Genomic DNA, 14308 nt, shown 5'->3' with positions numbered 1-14308 from the left:
CTCACCCTGATGTCATCTCATTGATTGCCCAAGAACAATAGTCAGGAAGCGACATTTTATGGGAAATACAACAACAGCATTCCACACCAGCACGACAAAACTATTGGTACATAAAATCGTTACCATCATCGTGTGTGCCTGATAAACAGACTGCTAGTAAAATACATGCTGAATCATAAGTTATGCTTAAACTGAAACCATGTATGAGTCATTTCATGACAACCCCAAAAAACTTTCATAAACTGGTATTACTAGGAAATTTTGTACTCCAATCTCTGAGGTGTGTCAGATGATTTACATTAAAGATTTATGGGAAAATACTTGATTAAATCAAAGCTAAACAAGTTAAAACTTGAAGAAAAAAAAAAACACTTAAGTGTGGTTAGAATGGAAAGAGGAACAATACCAGAAATTCCCCAGTTTCTTTGGCAGTCCCCCTCCAGTGCTTGAGTAATAGAAAGGCCTGGACACCATAGACAATAAAAAATAATGCTGCTCTCTGGGGGCGCAAACATGAGACTTGAAAACTGTTTTTAAGAATCCTTATTTATTCATGACTGTAAAGCCGCACTACAAATCCATCTACTGGCCATTGCTAAGTATGAAACCATCCCAGAAGTACAAAAAGTTGGAAGGAGATATACAAAAAAAAAAAAAAAAAAAAAGAGGTAGTTTGTTAAAAAAGAAAGAGCATTTGACCTTGAAAGGTATCTTTTCTATTGCACGCCTCCCACTTTTTCCACAAGATATGAAAACAGAACTGCTCATTTTAAAGTAGCCTCATCGGTTTTACTTTGACTTTCATTTTATTTATTCCATGTCAACTTAATTCACCTGCCCTCCCTGTGAAAATCAGGGATTTTCTTGAAAAAAAATAATGTAAAATGTAAAAAGCTCGTTGGATGTTAATAAATAAATAAAATACTTCTGAGTTCTAAATTGTAGAGGCTTTGATCTCAGAACAAATTTCATAATCCTTCTTTTTGGGTGTAAATTGTTAGGATTTTTTGTAAATGTAGAAAACAGAATTTGAGGTGACACAAATAAACATGTTCTTGTTAAAATGGGTGGCGAGTGCAGGTACAGAGATATAAAAAACAATAAAATACCTATTAAATAAAAAAAAAAAAAACATTTTCAATGAAGATATACAGATGTTTAAGATTGACATCTTTTATTTTTCCTATCAACATTTTCCAGGATTTCAGGAAAAACCTTCGTGAGATCATTTATTTTCATATTTCAAAAATGAGATTTTTTCCAACTCTACAGCTTTAGGAGGATTCATAACAGCAAATAATAACATAATTTCTGAAAAGGAATGATCCTTCTCTCTGGTTGATGATTTGCTTCTTGTTAAGAAAATTACCCTTAAAAAATATAATTCAACTTAGTCCAGAATTGAAATTATTAAAAAGCTTGCCAGAATTTATTAATAGAATTTAAGTAATTTACTGTAATATTTTTTAGAATATCAACTAAATTACAAGAAATCACAGTAATAAGACAGCATTTGCAGGATTGTATCCATACCACTCATCCCTAACCTTGCAACATTTATTCAGCCATATTTCACATTTATTCCTAATTTAATTGACCACATCAGCAGCACCTGTTACACACACACTGTAGTCCAGATGGAAAGGTCCCACTTTCATCATGTGCAGGCTTTCTTTTTAACAACACTTCTGTACTGCAATACAGCTCCATAATGCATGTTATTTTAACATAAAGTAGAATACAATGACTTAAAAGATGCACCAACATTTGTGTGAATGAGTTAGTGTCTTGCAAAGCACGAAGCCATGAGTAAAAGAGAATTTTAAAAAAAGTTATCTTCCTATTGTGATTTTTCATGAATGAGAAGGAATGCAAGTTTTATTATGGCATTGAGCAGACATAATGCCTGTTTGTGTTCACTTTTTTCAGTAAGACAATGGAAAAAAACATATAGTGACAAATGAAGCACAAATGTCAGCAAAAAGTAAACGATGAAAATTTTAAAAATGTCAACCCATTAAAGGTGCAGTGTGTATCAAAATCAAAACTCAAGTGACAGAAAAATGTAATATATCATTGAAAACTGTTTTTCTATAGGCATCCAATTACTTTGCTAAAATAACGTATGTTTTTATTGTCATAGAATCAACCATTTATATTTACCTGCCATGGGTCTGCATACATGGCAGCTGCCATATTTGTGCCACCATGTTTACTACACGGTTTCCAAACGGAGAGACAACTCCATGTGAAGGGGGAACCCTCTGAACTTTAAAACTGCAGTACTAGCTTTATTCGATGGTTGCTAGAGCACCGTTTGGAGTAAATAACACCTTTAAAAGGCACATTGAAGAAGCAGTTACCTGTAGTTCAGTCATCACTGCACCTGAGGCCACTCCTGTCCCTGGCAGATGAAAACATGTTTAAGTCTGGATTAAATATGGCCACTGACGACCACCATCCTTTCACAACTGTGCTTGGCATTTGAAATCATTCCTATACCCATCTTTACCATTAGATGTCAGTAACTCTTACACACAGTACCTTTAAATCTACTCATTATCATGGTCAGAGCATCCTCTTAGGTGTTGTGTGTGATCATGTGCCGTCGCAGGTTGCTGGGGTTGTTGAAACTGGCAGTACATTGATTACAGGTGTATGGCTTCTCTCCAGAATGAGTCCTCAGGTGGATCTTCAGGCTGCCGTTCTGTGTGAAGCGTTTTCCACACTGCACACAGGCGTACGGCTTCTCCCCGGTGTGAATGCGCATGTGAATGCTCAGTGTGGTCTTGTTGACAAATGACTTGCCACAAAAGGAGCAAGTAACAGGCGACTCCCCGGTGTGACTTGCACGGTGCACAATCAGTTCCTCACGGGTGAGGAAGCGCTTGCTACAGAAGCTGCAGTCTAACGATTTGTTGACATGAGGGAAGACGGTCTGCTGCTGGGGGAATTGGCTGATGTGACTGGGGTGTCCCACTTGACCATCAGCTCCCACTACAGGCGACTTCAGTGCAGGATTCAGTGTTGTTGAGGCCATTTGAGTGGAATGATTTCTTTCAAGTTGGCTGCTTCTTACTTCAACACTGTTATCTTGCATCACCACCATTGGTGCTCTGTCAACAGCAGTGGTGAAATTCAGGAGACTGTCAGGGGCTGTGTTGTGGTCGGACAGAGAGCTGAGAACTTGAAGCTCAGAGGCAGAGAAAAGGATGTCATTGTCCTCCTGCAGAGGCCCTTCTACTCCACTGTGAACACTCACGATTCTCAACTCCTGGTTATTATCCTTCAAGCAGGAGGACAAAACCGAGTCTATCTTCGGACTCACTGTGGTAACAGGATCCTGAAGGCCATCATCCCCAAAGTTATTCTGAACTGAAAGAAAAAAAATGTTTGGTACTGTGGGTTGGCATCTGCAAAACAGAGAATGTTTCTTAGAAACAAAAAAATACATTGACATCTGATCAGTGGTTAGATCTCATCAATAAGGATCCTCTTGTGTGCTATAGAGTAAAAACAAATTTCATCCCTTGTGTTGCATTAATAACGTAGAAACACTCATCTTCCTAGAAAAAATCTTGTACAAACCCCCAAAAAATGCAAGCAAAAGCAATACCAGTTAAAAATTCTTCATGAACCCAATTAAATAGAGTCTGTAATACCAGCATGCTTCATATTCATTATCTATTTTTACCATCTTCTTCAAAGATACGCATCAGATTTTTTATTTTCGCTGCAATTTTTCCTGATTTCATATATTTCACTGAGAAGATTCTTCTAATTCGAGCTCATTTAGTAATAACCCTCTAACCATTTTCACCTACTTTGTTTCATTATTGCTGCACTTATAAAAATAATTACATATCTTTGTTTTTAATTTCTTCTGATACTTTCCCAAGAAATAGAAATATGATGACTGTGGTTCGACAACACATTTTATCCAACGACATGCAGTTTTTAAATGAAGTTAGGGTGAGTAAGAGTTTGTTGGATTCTTTTTTTGACCACGTTCCACCTTTTTGTTAATGTTTGTGAATTCACTGAAGTCATTTTTCTTGCTGACAGTGAAATGAAAACAGCAGAAAAGCTAACTTACCAACAATTGGCCCACATCCTCCAATGTCATCTTCATCTTTGATCAGGATGACTTCTGGACTTTTCACAGCTGCACTCTAAAACCAACAGATATGCATTAGCAAAGTAAAATGTTAATAGAAATTTTGACATACAAACTAAAACCCCACTTTTAAAAAATGTCCAGTGGTCAGAAAAATCGGATTTTGAAATCCTTTATGATAATCAAGGACATCGAGTCATTTGAGCTAGAGAGGGGAAGGACCAACTGGCTTGTTATTAGCGCTTAGTTTAAAATCCTTCATCTCTGATGATGGTATGGGGGTGCACTAGTGTCTATGGATCTGGTAACCAGCACATCTGATAAAAGGTACCATCACTGGTGAAAGGTACATACAAGTTTTTGAGCAATATATGCACCTATCCAGAGGGCATCTTTTTCAAAGAAGGCCCTGCACATTTCAGCAAGCCAATGCTGAACTGTATCTACGTCTATTACAACACCATGTCTTTGTAGTAGAAAAGTCCAGTTGCAAGACTGGCCATTCCAGAACATTCACCTTGAAAACATTTGGTGAATCATAAAATGCAAAATAGGACAAATAAAAAAAACCTGTTGAAAAGCTAGAATCCTTAATTGGACAATAATGGGAGAACAATTCTCTCCAAAGGTCCAAGAACTGGTCTCCTCACTTCCAAGAATTAGTAGTCAATAACAACGGCTCAGCAATGCATGACCACTGATTAATATGTTTTCTAACAATGTCACAATACAGGCTTTTATTCACGTCAGTATTCCCACTCTTTTGGATTTGGGGTTATATTTACCTGTGCAGGAGTGGTAATAGAGGAAGTCTGGTTGTCTGGCTCAAGAGTAATGGAGGCAGCTTCCCCAACTGCTCTTTCAGGTGGTTTAATGAGAACTGAGGTATTTAAAGAAAATAACAATTTTAATAGTCATGAAAACAGTTAATATGAATTAGATTAGCAGCAGTTGTGTACAGAATAAACCATAGGTAATGCTACTCAGAACTGTGAAATAAATGCACCCGAATACCTCTTGAAAAGATAGGTTATAATTATAATTTATAGGTTATAATTTATAAGTACTTCAGCCTCAGCTAAGCTGAAGTCAGATGTAGAAGCATTTAAAGCTCAAACTGGAGTTTAAATGTGCTGAAATTGATATGGTAAATAAATAATTGTAAAAAGGCAAAAAAAGACAGTTGAAACAGAGTTGAAAGGTAAAAGGAGTGAGAGTGAAATTAGACTGTTTTTTCTCATGCTGACTAGTAAAAAATGGATCAGCAGAATCATGTCTGCCAAAATTAGCCTGTGTGCACCACCCAAACTCTGAGCTCCTGAGGGAAAACCACGAGACCTTTTTTTTTTCTAAACTATAAGTGCCACGAGGGTCGGAGGAACACAGTGATATAATTTATTTTATCCTTGTGTCAGCCGAATTTATTTGAGAGTCAGTTAAAGACACATGAAAATTTGGTTCTGATCATACAATTCTGGGATTTGAAAGTCTGTGTCTGAAAATGAAAGTCTATGGGAGCAAGAGTAGACTTTGTCTCGCTTGGAGGTTTGTATCTCAAAATCTGGAAGTAACTGTTTGGTAGTAACATTTACTGAACACCAGGGGATTTTACTATATTTGGATGTATAATTTATAGCTGAACAACAAAAGCTGAAGGAGAAAATTTGTTTGGAAATGTTAGAAGGGCTTAATGATTGGTGATGATGCACGCACTCCAGAAGGGCGCAATGGGAGATGTTTGCCATTTTGCATACGTCAAAAAGAGCAAAAAGAAGCTTTTTGCATTCTGTTCTGTACCTGATCAGTGTGTGCTGAACTCATCCTGCCTCCTAATCGGGCACCTGTCTCTCGACTTCCTCTTCAAGTGCACAGATGGGCAGTTATCTTTGGTGTCATCAGATGGACAACCAGAGAGAAAGTGAGCACTGCATACCCGGTGCCAGGGCATCACCTTTCATTTTGCTCAGCCAATCACATGAATCCAGACTGCTCACTGGCTTTTTCTCACGGGTAGCCGATGAAAAATTTGATTGTGTGCCTTCTCACGTCTGTGGTTTGAACAGTTAAATACACAACTGTCCGGCATTGCTCTAAATTCCTTTATAAAGAGGGTTACACACAACCCAGTTCACTTCACAGCTGCACTTTCTGCACTAAGTAAAAACAGTTTAATGCATGCACAATTGCCATATGCAGATATTAACAAAAGGGTTAATAGAAAATCTTGAAAGATAAAAAATTTCACTTTTTTTTTTCATTAAAAAATGGTAAGATATATAGGCTATGGCTATATATATATATATATATATATATATATATATATATATATATATGTATATATATATATATATATTTAGTTTAAATGGTGTTTACATGAAAGTATGCTGAAGTAGTTAGTAGTTAATTTGAATTGGACAAAAAATTATGCATTAAAACATTAAAAGCTTAATATTTATATTTTAGAAGTTTTACAAGATATCAAAAAGTACAACAGAAGCAGGAATGTCCTGAACGAGCTGAACGTGTTGATACTTAAACGGCTGAAATAGCCCAAAGTATACTTTAAGTGCCTAAAAGCGTATGGAAAAAGTTAGGTTATAGAATAATAAAAGAGAGAAACTGGAATGCAGAATGCATTCACACAGATACTGCAGATGCTGTATGATAAAAAAAAAAAAGTTCATATCTAAATTTGCATTAAATTAAATGTTGAATGAAATTATCGGTCACCTGTGGGGACATGTATAACTTCGCATGGATTTTGATTTTCGCGGCTTTAATTTATTGTCGAATAACCAAATATCTAATCACGTGACCATCAGCCGTTATCTACAACAAAAACTAAGCTGCATATTTGTGCTGCTGTTAATATTCTTACTTTATATTGTTAAATATTATGAAAGTGTTGTGTTATTGCTGCTGGAGCGGAGCGTTACTTAGTTTTTAGTACAAGTATTTTTAAGTGAAAGTATCGTTACCTTGTGGTTTAGCTCGTGGTTTGGGAAGGTTGCCTCTGAAGGAAGATAAGCGGCTGGCAGGTCGGTTCGTCCTGGTTTGAAGCCTGAGGGAGAAGAGTTCACTCCTCATCACCTTCACCCTCATCCTCAGTGTTTCATTTTCTTTCAGGCTCTGGGTTAAATGTAGCCGGAGAGTGTCCGTGCTCTCCGAGAACAGCTGAATGATTTCCGCTACCGCCGCCTTTACTAACACGTTCATCACCGACATAAGTTGCGACTCCATATTCAGGCTACCGACCGGCATGTTTGTGGACATGGTTCACTTTGATTTAAAAGAAAATGGTCTTTGTAAAGTAACGCGACGCGGTCTGCGTGTTAGCTTACAAAAGACAACAAGACGGTAGCATGACGCTGACTACCGTAATTCAGAGAAAACAAGAGCAGCAGCTTTGGTTTCCCACATCACAGCATATGGTATCGGTGTCAAGAATGCTTTGTGGTCAAGTTATTTATTACAGCCAAAGGAAAATCATTTTAATTCTATGACTATATTAAATATGCTTCAAGCTCAGCAAAAGGCACCAGAGAATATTTGTTGCAAGCAGGTTCACAAAATTATTTTGTGCTGAAACAAGCTGTTAAACTTATAAGACCCATTTTCAAAAGTGTGTGCACATTTTTCTATAATAGCTTATACAGTAGTTTTAAAGAAATGAATTAATACACCAGTTTCTCATCAATGATAATTTATTGGTGTATTGAGAAGAAAAAAATCCTGCAAATAACCGCTATAAGTTTTATTCACTACAACAATCAGGTAATTATAGTCTGCGGCATTGCAAGAATATAATTGTCCCATTATTAAGTGTTCTCAAGCTTTTTTTTTATTTATTTATTTTATTTTATTATTTGTTTATTTATTTAGGTGGTTTAATCTACAAAAATACAATGTACTTCATAAGGTCATGATTCACATGTACAAAACCTCAAATGAAAACATTGTGTGGTAAAAAGAATTTTATATATTTTTTTTCATTAACTATGGTTTTCTATGGATCATCATCATCTGCATCATATGTATTTAATCACTGCTACAAAAATAATTGTATCTCATTGATATTAAGAAAAACTATTTCTTACTCAAACCACAAGATTTTTCAGTGTTTCATCAGTGTTATAGAACAAGATACATTGCAGTTTATTATAACAGCAGCTTAGTGATAAGCCATACAAACAAAAAATGTCTAAAAGAAACCCAAACTCTACATAACAGTAATTTTTCTGTTTAATGTTTTAAAGAAATGTCTTTATCTAAGTTTGTCAAAACTATTTAAGGTTAAATAAATCTCACATTAAAGTCATCATGATTTTTTTTTAAATCATAAGCCTACTTATTCATAAACATACCACAAACAAACCAGAAAACACAGCTGCTTTTAGTAGGTTTAATAAAGTAAGTTATTTTTTGTTTTGTCAAAAGATAAAAGTCCATTGCCATCTCATCATTTACACAGAAAAACAACTTCTTGTTTAGCAGTTTCAAATATTTTTTTTTAAACATTTTCCATAAACACATTAAATGGAAGAGCTGAATCATTCAGAGTAATGTGCTCAAAATACACACTACCAGTCAAACGTTTGAATTCATTTTCCTATTAGATTTAATGGGAAAGTGGCTCCAGACTTTTGAGGGGTATTATAGACAACACACAAATTCATTGAAAACAAAAGAAAAAAAAATCCATGTACCAATAACATTTAATTACCAGCATTTCAGTTGAAACGTGACCTAAGACCTCATCACTAACACTAAACTAAGACTTCCTCAGTGTCAACCATCGTTTTGTCTTTTTGTGTGCTGGCAGTTTTGTTCTCAGACTGTGACTCAACTAACACTTCCTCACCTTCCTCCATCCCACAGCACTTTGCAGCATCTTCCTCCTCTCCGGTTCCTTGTGGCTCTGCATTATTTCCTTGTTTCTCCTCTTGGCTTTCTGTTGTCTCGGTCTCAACAGCTGATACCTCTCCTACTTCATCATTTTCTTTCTCTTTTTCTTCACTGTTTTCTGATTTCTCTTTGTCCCTTCTCTTCGTCTCGATTTTGGAGAGGCTGTGACAGAGGGACTGGACATATGTGAACACACACATGGGGTCGGGGTGGTTACCCATCATGATCATATCAGACACTTCCAGCAGAGGGCAGCAGTCAGCCAAGGACCTGGTTGGAGGTGAAAGAAAGACAAGTGAACATTGGCTGTGAAACTATGTGTGTTATCAAATTATTGAAATGGCCACCCCTTTTCCCCTAAAACATGACATTTGGTGTTGCTTGGTTCAACTGTTTCTAGTTTGTAAAAGTTATTTTCACAGACATGCTTTTATCTCTTCATGCTTGTTAAGGTGTCATCCAGCACTTTTAATGTATTACTGGAATATTATTGTGTCTGTATCTTGTTTTGTTGAAGGCAACTTTCTTGTAGTGGGACAATAAAGACCTGAACTGAGGGAAGAAATTGGATAAAACAACGTGTCCATACTCTGCAGTTTCGAAGGCCAAGGAGAAGTTTTTTTCCCTTTCATTTGGATTCAGGGAGCTGTAGTCAAAAGCATCTGGAAAGAAACGATGGATCAGAGCACAGAAAGCCAGCCCATCACACCAGGACGATGAGAAGTTTTCTATGTTGATGCCCTGCAACGATCAAAGAACAGCTGACATGACACAGAGAACATTGCCCTTTGTACATCTAGGGAATCTAGAGGTAAAATATCTGGAAGTTTAAGTAGATTTAATATATTATGTGAGGGCCAAATGCCAATGCCCCCCACCTTGGCAATTCCACTTGGCTTTACCCTCCATTTTTAAAAGGGGAAGGTGCCATTCTTCCTGAAGAAATAAAGCTTTATTAGTCACCCAGCCCTTCATCTGGGGCAATGGGGCCATTCAAATGGCTATATGACCACTAAGTAGGACCATGTGTAGTCATTTGGATTGTACCAAAAACTCAGGACTGAACTCACCTCATAGTTGCGAGTCTTGTTCCGACACCACTGAAGCACCTTCTGTTTGATTGAAGCTCCTGTAGCCACAGCCGTAGATGACCTCTGAATTTTGAAGTTGCGAGTTACTGGTGTTCTAAAAATGTCACAGAGTTGGTTTGTTACATCTTTAAGCATTCATATAACAGCGTAAATTTATTTTATGTACAGGTATCATTCAGGTACTCACTCTGGTGCTCCCTGTTGGAACTTTGCGATTATGTCATTTTTAGCAGACGCTCTAATAGAGCGTGCTGACGATCGGGGTCTGGAGACAGATGAAATGGGAGGACCACTCCTTTTTTTGGGCTTCCCTTGTTTTTCTGCCTCCTTAGTTTTTCCTTTGTCTGCCATCTCATATAACTTTTTGCTTTGTTTTTTCTCCTCCACTTCTTTTGTCTCTTTTATCTTCACATCTTTTTCTTCATTCCTTGTTTTTTTCTGACATTCAGTGTCCTCCTTGTCCTTCATCTCCTCTCCATCTCCCCCAGTCTCACAACTCTGAACTTCTTGAACCAGCTCTCCTTTCTTGTCTTCTTCCGCCTCACCCTCCTTATCTTTTTCTCCCCTCATTTCAAATCCATTTACATCATCCTCACCAGGTGCTTTGTCCTTATCTTGTCCAGCCTCTTCAGTGTCGCCTTCAGCAGGCTGTGATACAGTCTCATGCTTGTTTGTATCTCCAACACTGACCTCTTTTTCTGCTGTCTGTTCTTGTTCTCTATCTGCCTCACCCCTCTCCCCCACATCTATTACCCCCTGACCTTCTGCTCTTTTTTCTGATTCTTTATTTTCCACCAGTCCTGGTTCATTTGCCTAAACAACAAGAGAAACAACAGCATATTATGAATTATTTTTGTAAATACATTACTGCATAATGTTTTTTTTAAGCATGTTCTTTTAATACGCCTTACGTTCATACAGCTGTGCATTTCTAAAACATGTTTACATTAACTTCAGTAAAACTGATAATGTGAGTATTTTTAAATATTTCAGCATTTCTTCAATATGTTAGTGTTTAAGATCTGTACCAAATGTTTCTCAGCTGTATAATTCAGTATTCAGTATTCCCAATGTTATGTTGAGGAACATATTTGGAAATTGTTCCACAGTTTTTTTCATACATTTTGTTGGAGATTGGGGACTTCATCTTTACATCTGAGAGGCTCTGCCTCTTGGAAATACACTGATCTGTTTATAATTAACGTAATTAGTTGTCAAATTCTCCTCCACGTGTTTTTAATTTATGCTATTTACTTTCCTGCCTTTTGTTGCCCTGGTTCAAACGTTTTAAAATGTGTTTCTGCCATCAAATTTTAATATGAGCTAATATTTTCCCATAAAATGATCAGACATCTCACAGTCAACATCTGATATGTTGTTTAAGAATAAAACATGGGTTTATGGGATTTGTAAATCATTGCATTCTGTTTTTATTTACATTTACACATCATCCTAAACTTCTTTCGGAATTGGGATTGTCCATGAAAATGTAAAACACAAAAGTGGATTAAATTAATCTGGCAACAATTTAATTTCAGTGACTTTGTTTGGAAAATAGCCGTGTAAAACAGGTAAGTTAAATGATTTAAAGTATGAAACTATAATTTTTCTATATGGCCCATGAAAATGTTGTATTGTAACTGCACACTAACAAGTATATGAATGTCATCCAAATCAATAGAAGCTCATTACAGAATGTAACACAATTTGCATTTTACTGCAGCTTAATTTCAAACTTGTTTTTGCTCCCTCTTTCTTCATGACCTGTTGTGGGAACAGCCAGGCCTTTCAGCAGTGAGTCATCATCAGGAATAGGAAACTCTCCTGAGTGTGTGAACCCCATGTGCATCATTTTGCATGACTTGTCAATGTGAGAGTGTGTGTCAGTCTTTAGCCAAGAATAAAAACAGGTGTAGCCAAGCTAAGGCAGCTAAAATCTTCTCTTGCATCCAAGCAGAACACCTCCTATGGTCACAAATACTTCAGGTGCCTGTTCTTGGTATGGAGCATAATGCCAGTTGTGGGTTGTACAAATATGAAAACTTTCACTCACAATTTTCACCCTGCAGTTCAGCGTGAACATGCAAATCAAAGAAGTAACAGACCTGGTCGTTGTTGTTGGTGTCTGTCTCACAGGTTGTCCCTGTCTCCTGGCTGGGTGATTTTCCATCCATACTTTCCAGATTTTCCCAATTTGTTGACTGGATCAGGAGTCAGTTTGGGCTTTCTGTTAAAGTTACACAAATATCACTTCCGTCTTCTTCAAACAAAGTTTTTCATCTATTAAAATATGAACTCTTTCTTAACGTCTCTGTCTTGTGTTGTCTCAGACTTTTCCCTCCTGTCACTCTTTCTCTCCCTCTCAGCAAGCACTCTTCTATATTTGTGATGTGTGTTGGGTTTGTGTAGATATCCACCTTCACCCCCTTTCACCCAACACCCCCACCCCCTGCTTTGTGAGGATTCCATTTGCTTCTTTATCTGACCTTTTGAACAACACAGGTTCCCAAAATAGAGACATAGTGACATAGGCCCAGACCCACTGGTCTGACAGCTGCATCTGCTGTGGAAACCATGGCTATACACACACATTTGTACACATGGGTGCATGCATGGTGTCCATTAAACACAGCTTAGCTTTCTTACGCATAAAGTGTGACCATCTGTTCCTTTATTTCATTCTGTCAGTGTTGATGTAGATGCAGCATTTTAGTGACAGGATATTCTGATTAGTTCTGTTAAATTATGAAATTAAATTTATTTAATGAAATAAAAATACTTTATTTATCCCAGAGGGAAATTGCAAAGTATCTAAGTAATAAGTAGCAGTATAAGTAGTAACTATAATACTAACTTATTAATAGCCTAGTAGTTCAATATTTGGAGGCATACACACTCCTGTCTACACACTGAATTTGAACATGCATACAAAAATAAATACAACTTGTTAATTCGATATATCAGTGTTTGTTTGGCTCTTGAGTAAAGTTACAATTTACTTTAGTTTTGCTTCTACTTCTTGTCTTTGCAATAAAATAATGCTGCCTTCATTTTTTTATGCTTGTGGCAAGCTAAACCAGCTGCTTGTCAAAAAATTATACGGCTGTGTCACACACATTAATTTGTCAGCTAAAAAAACAGAGCCGCTAAATTAAATTAAAATCCTACTCCTGCATTTACAAATCCCATAAAATTTAATCAATGTTCTTCCAAACTGAGGATTTTTTGCCATAACAAAGCCTAAAGGCCATAAAATAACTTGGTTGTGGCCCTGCACCTTTTTTCTCATTCAGTGAGTCCATATTTCCACCCGCCTGATATGAATAAGAGACGTTAAATGAGAAATAATACAAGGTCTCAATCCTGTTGAAATATCAGAATTGGTAAAGTATTAATTTACTGGCACTTTGTATTGTTTCAGCAGTTTTAAAACCCCAATCAGCCTTCTCACTTAATGCCTTATTGACTGACTACAGGCAGCCAGCTGGCTGAGGGCTCACTCCCCAGGGTCTCTGAGTCAACAGTTGCAACTTTGTGGACCAAGAGACACAGCAAGATGACTGACTAATCGAGAGTGGTACAAAGGTTATAATAGTAATAGTATATAAAATCAGCTCCCTGAAACAGAGTGGAGGAGAAAACGTAGACAGATTATGTGGGTAAAGAAGAAAGTTGATAAAACAGTAATGGAAAACATTAGAATCAGATTAATCTAAAGAGAATAGAGATGACCCACCTTAGTCTGTCTAAAAAGCTCAGGTAAAAGGTGGTCAGTGAAACCTTTATTCTTCCTAAAGATATCCCTACATATCACACAGCTAAATGTATATAAGCAAAATCATTTGAAACTTTCAACAGTGCTATATAGGTATTTCGACTTGGCTCTTTACTAAATAATAAACATTTTTAGAATATTATAATTAGAAATTAGAAGGGCATTATTCGTTCACGCTACAGTAACCTCTCTATGTTGGTACTTATGCAGATATGATTGTAAGTTTAAAAGTCAAACTTATAAAGAGCAATTCAACAACATGATTGCAGATACATGTGGCTTACCCTCAAAAGGTAAGGGTATCAATCATTTTATGAAACAAAAAGCTCTAGTACTTTTGTATTAAATCAGCTTCTGCCAAACTATTCTCCTATACACAGGTTCAAAATACACAGACCAGAGCATGACTGCTGCAACTGC

At 36.8% G+C, this 14308-nt stretch overlaps 2 protein-coding genes across 2 annotated transcripts; both read right to left on the bottom strand.

Annotated features, from left to right (window-relative positions):
- Positions 1 to 531: 531 nt before the first annotated feature.
- Positions 532 to 7559, bottom strand: LOC121642850 (asparagine-rich zinc finger protein AZF1-like). The gene is made up of 4 exons (XM_041989858.1): positions 7096 to 7559; positions 4903 to 4997; positions 4097 to 4172; positions 532 to 3375 (listed from the first exon to the last, which is right to left on the bottom strand). The coding sequence occupies exons 1-4, from the start codon at positions 7388 to 7390 to the stop codon at positions 2582 to 2584; spliced, it is 1260 nt and encodes a 419-aa protein (XP_041845792.1). The 5' UTR covers positions 7391 to 7559; the 3' UTR covers positions 532 to 2581.
- A 253-nt stretch (positions 7560 to 7812) lies between these two features.
- smtnl1 (smoothelin-like 1) lies at positions 7813 to 12493 on the bottom strand. Its single transcript, XM_041989857.1, has 5 exons — positions 12219 to 12493; positions 10301 to 10926; positions 10093 to 10207; positions 9612 to 9763; positions 7813 to 9292 (listed from the first exon to the last, which is right to left on the bottom strand). The coding sequence occupies exons 1-5, from the start codon at positions 12285 to 12287 to the stop codon at positions 8884 to 8886; spliced, it is 1371 nt and encodes a 456-aa protein (XP_041845791.1). The 5' UTR covers positions 12288 to 12493; the 3' UTR covers positions 7813 to 8883.
- Positions 12494 to 14308: the final 1815 nt, after the last annotated feature.

This window comes from Melanotaenia boesemani, chromosome 7, assembly GCF_017639745.1.
Source record: "Melanotaenia boesemani isolate fMelBoe1 chromosome 7, fMelBoe1.pri, whole genome shotgun sequence".
Lineage (NCBI taxonomy): Eukaryota > Metazoa > Chordata > Actinopteri > Atheriniformes > Melanotaeniidae > Melanotaenia > Melanotaenia boesemani.
Note: the sequence above shows the minus strand (reverse complement) of the source record. Positions and strands in the feature narration are given on the sequence as shown.

Bases quoted from the DNA above. Each gene is read 5' to 3' on its own strand.
- smtnl1 (XM_041989857.1), bottom strand. From the start codon at position 12,287: ATGGATGGAAAATCACCCAGCCAGGAGACAGGGACAACCTGTGAGACA. The intron at 9,764-10,092 runs GTGAGTTCAGTC...TGATCGTTGCAG, and splicing joins ACAAGACTCGCAACTATGAG to GGCATCAACATAGAAAACTT. The intron at 9,293-9,611 runs GTATGGACACGT...ACCTCCAACCAG, and splicing joins TTGGCCTTCGAAACTGCAGA to GTCCTTGGCTGACTGCTGCC.
- LOC121642850 (XM_041989858.1), bottom strand. From the start codon at position 7,390: ATGTCCACAAACATGCCGGTCGGTAGCCTGAATATGGAGTCGCAACTT. The intron at 4,173-4,902 runs GTAAATATAACC...TGTTGGTTTTAG, and splicing joins CTATTACCACTCCTGCACAG to AGTGCAGCTGTGAAAAGTCC. The intron at 3,376-4,096 runs GTAAGTTAGCTT...TTTTTCTTTCAG, and splicing joins AGGATGTGGGCCAATTGTTG to TTCAGAATAACTTTGGGGAT.